The sequence below is a fragment of the Lonchura striata genome, chromosome 5 (assembly GCF_050655825.1).
Source record: "Lonchura striata isolate lonStrDom1 chromosome 5, ASM5065582v1, whole genome shotgun sequence".
Taxonomy (NCBI): domain Eukaryota; kingdom Metazoa; phylum Chordata; class Aves; order Passeriformes; family Estrildidae; genus Lonchura; species Lonchura striata.
Window position 1 is genome coordinate 21536915 of NC_140707.1, and position 10655 is coordinate 21547569.

At 56.7% G+C, this 10655-nt stretch overlaps 2 protein-coding genes across 4 annotated transcripts in view; both read left to right on the forward strand.

Annotated features, from left to right (window-relative positions):
- LOC110467579 (DNA repair protein RAD51 homolog 1) overlaps positions 1-10655 on the forward strand; it is a 346458-nt gene that overhangs the window by 115934 nt on the left and 219869 nt on the right. The window lies entirely within an intron of this gene.
- Positions 283-10639, forward strand: FNBP4 (formin binding protein 4). 3 transcript variants are annotated; one of them, XM_085581312.1, is made up of 17 exons: positions 283-442; positions 601-681; positions 1507-1643; positions 1787-1988; positions 2079-2229; positions 2306-2426; positions 2590-2928; positions 3017-3227; positions 5119-5237; positions 7318-7422; positions 7706-7839; positions 8161-8258; positions 8796-8977; positions 9217-9447; positions 9552-10082; positions 10174-10331; positions 10439-10639. In XM_085581312.1, exons 1-17 carry the CDS (start codon positions 319-321, stop codon positions 10527-10529), a joined length of 3015 nt encoding a protein of 1004 aa, XP_085437438.1. In that variant the 5' UTR covers positions 283-318; the 3' UTR covers positions 10530-10639. The 3 variants fall into 3 exon arrangements, with proteins under 3 accessions (XP_085437438.1, XP_021411734.3, XP_021411735.3); XM_021556059.3 differs by lacking the exon at positions 8161-8258 and having other exon boundaries at positions 284-442; positions 9134-9447; XM_021556060.3 differs by lacking the exon at positions 8161-8258 and having other exon boundaries at positions 284-442; positions 2309-2426; positions 9134-9447.

Here is a 10655-nt window from a genome sequence, read left to right on the forward strand (position 1 = left end):
GCGGATGTAGCTCAATGGAGGTTCAAGGGAAGGGGGTTATAGGATAATAAGGGCCTGAAGCCCCCAGGAAGAACTAACTATAGGGTTGTGCCATAGGATAGCATGGAACCGCAAGCCTGGAGGGCGGGATGGGGCTCTGGGGTCGGATGGGGCTGCGAGATCAAGGGGCAGGACGGAGCCGCGGGTCCGCATGGAGCCGTGGCCCCTGGCCCGTCCCCGTCCCTAGGGCGCGCGTCCGGCGCAGGCCCCGCCCCTCTGTGACGCAGCCCCGCCCCGGCGCGGCGCGCGCGGCCGCAGCCCCGAGGCGCCGCCGCCGCCATGGGGAAGAAGGCGCGCAGCGCGCCCGGCCGCCGGCCCATCCTGCAGCTCTCCCCGCCCGCGCCGCGCCGCGACGAGGCGGCAGGACCCGCGGCCGAGGGGGCCGACTCGGGCTCCGAACCGGGTAAGGCGAAGAAGGCGGGTGCAAGCGGGGGCGCTTTGTTAGCGGGGTGCGGCCTAGCGCGGCCTAGCGCGGCCTGGCGGCACCGGGTGGTCCCGATCCGCTCTCCCCCGCGTTCCCCGCGGCCCGAGCCCCCCGTGATTGGCGCTTCTGCCCCGCAGATGAGCCCGAGACGGTGGCGGAGCCGCCCCGCAACCCGCCGAATCCGCCGCCTCCCGCTCCCGCCGCCGTCAAAGCCACCGGTAAGGGAGCGCTCTGGGATGAGGCGCGGGATTACATTCTCCCTAAAAAAAAACTAGGGGGAGAATTTCAGAATTTAGGGGTGCTTACGGCCCCTGATGCACAATAGCGATAAAAAAAATGTTGGCGTTGTGGTTATAAATGGGGGGTTTTGTCTTAATTTTGGGGGTGGTTGATTCTCAGATATAATTTTTTTGGGGTCCAAAAGTTCAAAATGTAGGGAGTTTGGTCGTAAAAGTGGTGTTTTGTCCTAAGTCTAGGCCTTTTTGATACTAGATGTGGAGGCTTGGGGGTCCTAAACGTAGGAGTTTGCTCCTTTGTGTGACTTTTTTTTTTCTTTGGTGGTATGTATGGGGGTTTGGTCCTAAAAGTGCGGGGCTGTGAGGTCCCGAATAGCTTTGCAGGTGCTGCATGTGGGTTTTCTGGTTCTAAGTGTGGTGGGTTTTGTGCTAAATGTAGGAGTTTTTTATGGACTGCATTTGTTTCCCTCTCCATAACCCTGTATTTTTAACGCAGAGTCATTAACCACGTTTAAGTATTATTTTTGAGGGAAGAGAGTTAACCCTTTCCTAAATAATTCACTTTGGAGCTGGAGTTGTTTCCATGTTGATTATTTTAATCGTGCTGCTATTTCCCAAGGGGCTGTTGCTCATTCTTAAATGCATTTTATTACTGGCTCTTGATTCCCCCCAAGGCTGTCGCTGGCACTTGTACAGGGGCTGATCCCCCTGGGATGACAGTGGCACCTGGAGCAGAGGTGGGGGGTGGGACCCAGTGTCCTGTGGCAGCAGGAGGATTCCCCTGAGGATTTGCTCTCCATTTTCCAGGAGGTTTGTGCCTGCTGGGTGCCTATGCCGACAGTGACGATGAGGAGGGTGAGACCCCGGAGAAGCCGGCCCGTTCCACGGATGCCAACGGCAGCAGTTCTGCTGACATCGACAGCACCCTGGCAAACTTCCTGGCTGTGAGTGCCACTCGGGCAAGGACAAAGGGAGGGGAGGGATGGCAGGAGGAGGGGAGTTTCATAGTCCGAGGCATTGTCCTTGTCAGTGTACGCTTTGGTTTGGCTTGGGATTTTAAGCTCATGGTGGGATGCTGTTTTTACAGGAGATCGATGCCATCACGGCCCCAGCCCAGCCCGCTGAGCCCACTGCTGCCTCCTCTTCCTCCTCCTCCGTGCCACCCCCCATGCCTCCCCGCCCAGAGCCGAGGGATTCTGGCACAGGCTCATCGTCGGGCACAGCCAATGGCACAGGCTCGGCGCCGGCCCCAGAATGGCAGTATGACACCCAGTGCTCGCTGGCTGGAGGTGAGTGCCACTCCTCTCTCCAAAGGGGTGCTGACAAACAGGTGGCACTGGGGTGGGGGGAGTGACAGGCTGTCCTTGTCCCCCTGGCAGTGGGAGAGCTGGAGATGGGCGACTGGCAGGAAGTTTGGGATGAGAACACTGGCTGCTACTACTATTGGAACACCCAGAGCAACGAGGTGACCTGGGAGCTGCCACAATACTTGGCAACGCAGGTCCAGGGCTTGCAGCATTACCAGCACAGGTGGGCAAGACCTCCAGGATGTTGCCTGTGGGATGTTGTCCCAGTCCCTCCCTTCATTCCCTCTCCTCTTTCTCAGCAGCACTGTGGCAGGCACCAACGGCAGCTTCGTGGCAGCCGTGGAGCCATTCCCTCAGGAGAAGGGGACTCCAGGCAGTGCTGGCCGTGGGACCAACCTCAGCAAGCGGGAGGTGAAGAAGGTCAGTTATGTGAGTTCTGGCTGCCATGGGCCTTACAGGCCTCCTTGGGTTTCCTTGGAAGCAGCTGGGATGCTCTGCTCCATCCACAGCCCTAGGAGGGCCCTGGAGCATGGGCTGTTTCCCAGGCAGCTGCCAGAAAGCTCACACGGAGCTCATCCCACAGGAAGTGAATGAGGGAGTGCAGGCTCTCTCCAACAGTGAGGAAGAGAGGAAGGGAGTGGCTGCGGCCCTCCTGGCCCCACTTGTGCCTGACGTGGTGAAGGAGGAAGAGGAGCGCTGGAGGAGGAAAGTGATCTGCAAAGAGGAGGTTGAGCCGCCTCTGGAAGAGGAGGCCAAAGTGGAAGAGGCACCGGCTGTCCCAGAAGAGCCAGAGCCCAGCAGGGACCCCCTGGAAGACACAGGGCAGGAGGATCTGTGCAGTGTGGTGCAGTCAGGAGAGAGCGCGGAGGAGGAGGAGGAGCAGGACACGCTTGAGCTGGAGATGGTGCTGGAGAGGAAAAAGGTAATGGAAGATGTTTGTCCTGGCAGCAGGGCTACACGTGGTAGTCATGGTATTGCTGGGAATAAACTGGGATGTCGTGTCTCGGCAGGCAGAGCTGCGTGCCTTGGAGGAAGGCGATGGCAGCGTTTCGGGCTCCAGCCCGCTCTCCGATGGGAGCCAGTCGGCCTCGCAGGACGCATCCCGCAGGCTGGCCTCCAAGCGGGGCAAATGGAAACTGTTTGTGGGAGCCACCAGCCCCGAGTCTGCCAGTCGAGGCTCCAGCAAAACGGGCCGGGAGAGCCCAGAAGCAGGAGAAGCAGGTAATTGGAAAGGCTTCCTTTGGAGGGAGGAGCAGGCAGTCTCCTTTCCCTGAAGACCCACAGGTCAGTGCCGGGAAGGGTCATGAGGTATGTGTGCCAGGTGGGGACAAGTCTGTCACAGCCCAGCCTCGCTGGGATAAGCTGCTCCTCTGCCCCAGTCTCCCTATCCTAATTACCTACATAAGGAGAAGAGTGATGTATTCAGTGGTTCCTTGGGAGATAGCACGGAGATAACCGCTGCCTCACATCCCACTGCCTTCCTCTTCCTCCCAACATCACAAATCCAGCCTGTGGCACACTGGGTGCTGTCACCCTCCACTTCTAAAGTTCAGTTTTTGAGCTGCCTGGTGCTAAATTCCAGACAGCTGCAGTGTCCCTGGAGCCACTCCAGGACCCCACACTCAATGTATAAGGAATGTAACTCCAGCCCATGTGGCAAGACAGCCCCTCTTTCTGTGGGGCTGGTTCAGCTAAGGGTATGTGTGGATATATCAGTCGTACACAACTACCCCTCGTGTTCCAGTTGAATCCCCCAGAGCTGTGCTTCCCAAAATGCACCAGCTATAGCATTTTAAGGAACACTGTGCCAAACAGTTCCGGGACTCCCAGATTGTAGAATCATGGAGTTGTTCAAGTTGGAAGTGCCCTCTGAGGCCATGGAGTCCAACTGTTCCCCCAGCACTGTCAAGGCCACCACTAACTTCGTCCCCAGGTGCCACATCCACGTGTTCTTTTAATCCCTCCAGGGATGGGGACTCTACCACATCCCTGGGCAGCCTGTGTAAGGGCTGGACAGTTCTTCCCATTAAGAAATTTCCCCCAATATCCTACTTAAACCTCCCTTGGCACAACTTAAGGCTATTCCTTCTTGTCTTGTCTCTTGTTTGGTGGGAGCAGAGCCTGACTCCACCCTCATCTCAGGGCATTGTGGGGAGCAAGAAGGTCCCCTGAGTCTCCTTTTCTCTGGATGTGCCAGTCCCTTCCCAGTAGAAGATTTGTGTGCCTGCAGCACAGAAAGCTGAATGAAACTGCTTTTCCAAGGAAAAACTGATACAAAAGTGCCTACAGCAGGCTGTGTCCTGCTGGAGTGGGAGTTGGTGCCTGCCCCATCCCAGGGTTCTTGTGGCCCTGAGGCACCTCTGCTTCAAGCAGGGGCATGAGCTGGGTGACAGCTCTGGCATTAAATCAGTGATGTAATTTTTGCATAGGAAAATTAATGGTTTTGCCAGGGGGCTTTCCAAATAACCCTGAAGCCAGCTCTTCCCAGCAGCACCAGATTCCACCTTAACCTAGGGAACGAAAAGCTGTCACTCCAAAATAAGCTGTTTAAATTGAGCACCCTGCTGCTGGAGGGTGGTTTAGGGAAGTGTCCTGTCTTCAAGCACCAGGACATGCTGAGAATTGGGGTTTCTCCCCAGAGGCTTGTGGGACTCTGTCCCAAACTTCTTTCTTTGGAATTTACGGCTTTGACAGCAAATTAGTCATCTGAAGGCAAAACCTTCTATTACTGGGAGCTTTTGGGGACCTTTTCAGTCTTTCATCATTAACTTATTACCTAGTACCTCTTACTGACAGATTTTGGGAGTTAGTATCTTCCTGCTTCCCTGATGCCCATTTTCCCAGGCTTGCCTCATTGCTGCTTTGCACTGTAGCAGCTCCAATACTCCCCTTCCCATGTTACCCTTCTGGAAGGATCCCTACCACCAAAACACAGAGCAGCGACTATCTTTCCTTTTAAATTCAGGCTCTTGCCACTGGCTCTGGTGGGTCCTAACTCTTTCCCTACTGTTGCGCACATTGGCTTTGGTTCCAGGTACAATGTCCAGCCACCTGCTGGCACTGCCAGGGTGGTGGTGGAACAAGAACTGACCTGTCCTTCCTTCTCCTGCAGCCCCAAGCACAGAAGCCACTGATCCAAGCTCAGACAAAGAGGCAGAATCTGAGGAGCCCCAGGAAAAAGCCAAATCACAAGGGGCTCCAAAAATGGAAGAGGAAGAGCAGGATCTAAAGGTATGGAGAGGTGGAGGTGCATGTCTGTGAGATGAGGGATGGGATGGGTGCTCCAGCTGCCAACAGGAACAAGGGACATGCTGGCTCCCCCAGCCACCTATTCCCTGGGGACACCAGAGCTTTGGGCTCTGGATTTGGACCACCTGAAGTTTTTAAAGCTCAGATCCCAGTGTGGCTGCAGAACAGCTTGTGAAGGAAGGGCTCTGCAGGGCTGGGACATTATTCTGTTTCCAGTAGGATTCAGCAGCAAAAGCTTGGACGAAAGGAGGGTGTGGGGGGGCAAAGACTTGAGCCCTGGGTGTTGTTGTGGCAGAGGACAACCAGTTTGATCTTGACTTTGTTTTCACCAATAACAATATTCCAGTCTCTGGCCCGGTCAATCGTCCCGTTTCCAGGCTGAAGACTCCTCGTCCGTAATCTCTCCGTTTCTTGAGGCTGACGGTACCGCTCTGCCCTTCGCCCGGCTTTACTTTTAGATACAAGCTGGGGAAGCCCTGGGGATTTCTGCAGCATCCTGCCAATAGCTCTTCTCTGAGCCTTGGTTTGCTCCTTTGGCTGCACTGGATCAATTCCCTGATCCATAGCAGAGCTCCAGGCTTTAGGGCAGTATGACAGAGCAGTAGGGGAGATACTTCCCATTTGTCCTTTAGTCCCCATGTCACTTGTTACCCTGAGATCTCCTGCAGCATAAAATTTGGCTCTGGAGTTATTCTGTGACGTTGGGAATGTTGTCACCTCCCTGTGGCAGATGGGGAATCGCCAGTTTGTGGTGGAACCTGCAGTGAGAGTTGCCCATCCCTGTCCTCATTTCCCACCACTTAAATAATTTTTGTGGTATGAAAGGGAAGGTCCTTTTGTCCTTGTAAAAAATCTCGTATCTCCCTCGTAAAGCAACTCCTTAAAGGATTTTGAGTTGCAACATTCCCAGACCAAAACTGAGCCTTCCTCAGTGCAGCATCCGTTTGAGACCTGATTTTTAAATTAATTTCTTTAAATAAAAATAATGAAAATCTGTAGCAGGGCTGGACTTGCTGGTCCCTCTGCAGTCCCCACCCTCCTTCTGGTCCCAGTGGGCTCTGTGACAGACCATGTGGTGCTTTTCCATGCAGGATTCCCTTAGAGCTGTTGGAGGAATGCTGGCTCCCTGGGTAACCTATACCATTTGCTCATCAGGTTGGGATCTCCCTGGGTACAGGAGCTGCGCCGGGGCCACCGCTCCCAAGTCACCCTCTGCTCCAGGATGTTCCCTGGCTTCTCCAGAGACACATTAACATGGGAATTCATATGCCTGCCTTGGTCTTCTCTAGGGCTTGCTTTTCTGGCCCATCCCCTCTCTAGGGACAGATGCTTCCTTGGTGGTTTTGGTGGACATTCCAAAGCCTTTTTGGAGGAGAGAAGTTAAAACCAGACCTTTTTAGAGCCCTCCTTAAAGCAGTGGTGATGCCACTTGTAGGCATTCTTGTTCAGATTCCTTTCTGGCTTGTGGCTGCTTCTGTGCAGTGCCTCCAATCAGGGAGGTGGACGCAGGGATCCCCATGTCCCTACATTGGAGGTTTTACTCCCGTGGGACGCTGGGGTTGAGTAGCCATGGCTGCCATGAGCTGACCTGAGTTTTGATGTAGCTGCTGCCTCTGCTCTGCAGTAAATCCAGAGCTGTTATCCCTTGCTGGTGCTTTCCAGCTAGTTTCTCTGGAAAAGCAATTATTTACAGAACCTGGAATGGCATCCTGGCCCATTTATTTGGGAAACATTCTTAGATACCTGCTGTGGCAATGGGTCTGCTGGAACTCCAAAGTACCGAAGCTACCTGAACCCGTGCTGTTCTTCTACACAGAGTCAAGCGCAGTCCGTGGAGGAGCTGTCACCCAGCCACCCACACTGCCCTGTCCCTGGGGTGCAGGATGTAGTGGGATTTAACAGAGGGGATGACAGGCACACAGGGCCAGGGTGGCACGTCCAGTCCCTCTAGGCTGAGGGGCCGTGGGTGGTCTCGAGCGGTGTTTCCTGAGAGCCGCGGGGCTGTAGCCGCCCCATGCTGCTCCCAGAGGGCAGCTCTTGACTCTGCCCTTTCTCCTGGCAGTTTCAGATTGGAGAGCTGGCAAATACTCTGACTAGTAAATTGGAGTTCCTGGGCATCAACAGACAATCTATCTCCAACTTCCACATGTTGCTGTTGCAGACAGAGGTAACCGAGCCTTCGCCCCTCGCTCCGGCCTCGTGTTCCGGAGCGGATCGGATGCAATCCGCCGTCCGAGCGCCGGTGCTGCGTGAGCCTCGTGGCGCCTCGCCGCGCAGGGCCCTCCCTTCCTCGGCGGGGGGAGAGCGTGGCTTGGCACGGAGGTGGGGTGTCCTCCTCCTGGCCCCCCACGTCCTGTGCCGGAAGGGAGCCTCCCGATCCTCGAGTCCCGCCCCCCCCCAGGGCCACTGGCAGCCCACCTCACCGGCTTCCCCCGGTTCTTGCCCTCTAGACCCGCATTGCAGACTGGCGAGAAGGTGCTCTCAATGGAAACTACCTCAAACGCAAACTCCAAGACGCAGCCGAACAGCTTAAACAATACGAAATAAACGCCACCCCTAAAGGCTGGTCCTGCCACTGGGACAGGTACGCGCTCTCCTCCTTTCTCACCTTTCATCTCTGACATCTCAGACATGATTTGTGACCATCAACCACCCGACGACGCTGGCGCCGTCCCTCTGGCAGACTGAGAGCGGCTTCTGTTAGTGCTGGGCAGGCAGAGAAACGTCCGGCACTCGCAGAGTTTGGGCCAGCCACCAAACTGGAGGATCCAGACGGAGTGCCCAGTGCTTTGCGACGGAGCTGATTCCCTGATGGACAGAGCTGGTTGTCCCTCTCGCGAGTGTCCAGCGCTGTGAGGGGCGGGCCTGGGGGGTCGCGCATGCGAGAGCTCTGTGAACTTTGCAGGATCTCTGGATCAGCTCTTCTGACCAACAGCTCTTCCAAAGGACAAACTTCAACTCACCGACGGAACGAAGAACAAGATTTCTGTCTCCTGCCAGCAGGTCAGACCCAAACATTTCTTTGTCTATTTGGCTTTCTTGATTAATTTTCCTTTGTTTGAAATCTTTGCTCTTTTGTTTTTCAGCTCCCAGATCCGCTCCCTCTCTCTAGCATTCACTGTGTGTTTGACACCAAGAGTATCATAAAAAACTGCGCACCATGGGGTAGGGGGGCAGCCGCTTCCCTCCGTTGGGCTGTTCCCCTGTGCCTCTTCTCGGAGGGCGACTTTCAGCCAAGGCCGTGCTGAAAGTCTCAATGTTAGCGAGATGTTGCCAGCGGTCCCGGCCCTCCTCTCCCTCGGAGCGGGGGGGCTCAGGGCGACGTTCCCGCAGCCAGCGATAGCAAATAGCTTTGAGCGAGTCGGCTCGGGCCTCTCCTGCCTCTGTCCTCAAAGTTGTTTGCTGTGTGTGGGAGAGCGGCAGCCCTGCTGCACGAGGGTCTCCCCTGCGAGAGCGCACCGCTGTCGTAGGCAGGCCCGCCTTGGAGTGTCGGGGGCGGAGAAGGGATGCTGAAGCCTCCTTCTCTTTCTTGTGATCTAGGGAGCATAGACGCTATTTCTATGTTAACGAGCGCTCGGGAGAGTCGCAATGGGAGTTCCCTGATGGGGAGGACGAAGAGGAGGGACAGCGAGGCGCCGCCGACAGAAAACCCGACAGTCCTCCAAAGCCACCTCCCAAAGACAAAGGAGAGCACGCCGAGGGGCCTGCTGAGCGCCCCGCAGGTACGCCTCGCTCGCACTGGGGGTCCTGGCCCCAGAGCAGGGGGTGCGGGGCAGGGCAGTCCACAGTGGCAATGCCTCCAAGTGGGACCACGGGCAGGAGGAGGTGGTACAGACCATAGGCCGCGTGTTCAAGCCTGTGTCAATCGTGTTCCTCAGGCTCCCTTTGTAAAGAATCCTTCTCAGGCCAAGTTCCTGCTACGTCTCTCATGCCGCTCACTCCGTTTTGGACTCTGCTTCAGTCCTCCGTCCCAGTCCTCCAACCTCCCTTGCCTTTGGAAATGCCTCCGCCACCTCCACCCCCGCCAGACTCACCTCCGCCACCTCCACCACCACCCCCACCGCCTGGAGAAGATGGGGAGATCCAGGAAGTGGAGATGGAAGATGAGGGGGGTGAGGAGCCGCCTGCCCCAGGAACAGAGGAAGATGCTCCCCTGAAGTCCCTGGTACGCCCTGCTGCCAGCAGCAGCCAGGTAAGCAGTGGAGCCAGTGCTCCACTGATTTCAGAGTGTGAGATTGGGAAATGGGTGTGTAGTGGTTCTCCTGGCCCAGCACTCACCTCAGCCCTCTCTTCCAGGCTGCTGTCGATCCCAGCCCATCCCCGCTGCTCTCAGCCAAGCCACAGAAGAGGAAAGCAGTGGAGATGAGCCCAGGGCTGATGCAGCGCACGGCCACCATTGGCAGCTGCCCCGTCATCTACAGCCAGCCCCTGATGGCCACGGGCAAGTACCAGCCATCAGCCGTGCCCTTGGCCTCCCTAAGGCCACGCCAGCGCCTCCAGAGCGAGATCCAGGCACGCCCCAACCTCCGCATGGCTCCAGGCCACGCCGGCCCTCAGCCCACGGCGCTGGGGCTGCAGTCCAGCTACCTGGGTGTGACGGGACCTGCTGCGCCTTCCATGATGGGATACTCGGAGTGCGCTGTGCCCGTCAGCCTGGCCACCACGGCCACCGCGCCGCCGGCACCAGCACGGGGAGCCCTGCCAGCCGCGGGCACTGCCACTGAGCAGCCGCCGCCCCCACCACCCCCACAGACACCCCCACCGCCCACCCCCAAGGCACCGCCGCCTCCAGAGAAGGAGAAGCCAAGGAAGGGGCGCAAGGACAAGGTAGGCCAGATGGGTGGTGGTCTCGCACTGGCACTGTTCTTTCCCTCCTCCCTTTTCAGCCGTGGTCACCACTGTTATTTTTGTGGCACAGGGCAAGAAGAGCAAGACAAAGATGCCATCGCTGGTGAAGAAGTGGCAAAGTATCCAGCGGGAGCTGGATGAGGAGGAGAATTCCAGCTCCAGTGAGGAGGACCGGGAGACCACAGCCCAGCGACGCATCGAGGAATGGAAGCAGCAGCAGCTGATGAGGTACTGACCCCAGGGGTCAGCACCAGGACATTTCCTGGTGCCTTGTAAAGGTTGGGGGATCCATGAGAAGGCCAGCTGGGTGCTGACATCCTGTTTTGTCCCTGCAGTGGCATGGCTGAGAGGAACGCCAACTTCGAGGCACTGCCAGAGGACTGGCGGTCACGGCTGAAACGGAGGAAAACAGCCTCGAGCACATGAGGCATGCAGTGCTGTACCCACCTCTTGGGGTTTTTTTTGTTTTGTTTTGTTTTTTTTACAGATGTACAGTTCCTTTGACTATTGTCCAATAAATCGTAGCAGTTTGGGAAGTGCCATCTCATTAAT

Excerpts from the sequence above, each read along its gene's own strand:
- FNBP4 (XM_085581312.1), top strand. The coding sequence starts at position 319 with ATGGGGAAGAAGGCGCGCAGCGCGCCCGGCCGCCGGCCCATCCTGCAG. Across the intron at positions 443-600 it reads CGACTCGGGCTCCGAACCGG|ATGAGCCCGAGACGGTGGCG; the intron begins GTAAGGCGAAGA and ends TCTGCCCCGCAG. Across the intron at positions 10,083-10,173 it reads GGAAGGGGCGCAAGGACAAG|GGCAAGAAGAGCAAGACAAA; the intron begins GTAGGCCAGATG and ends TTTGTGGCACAG.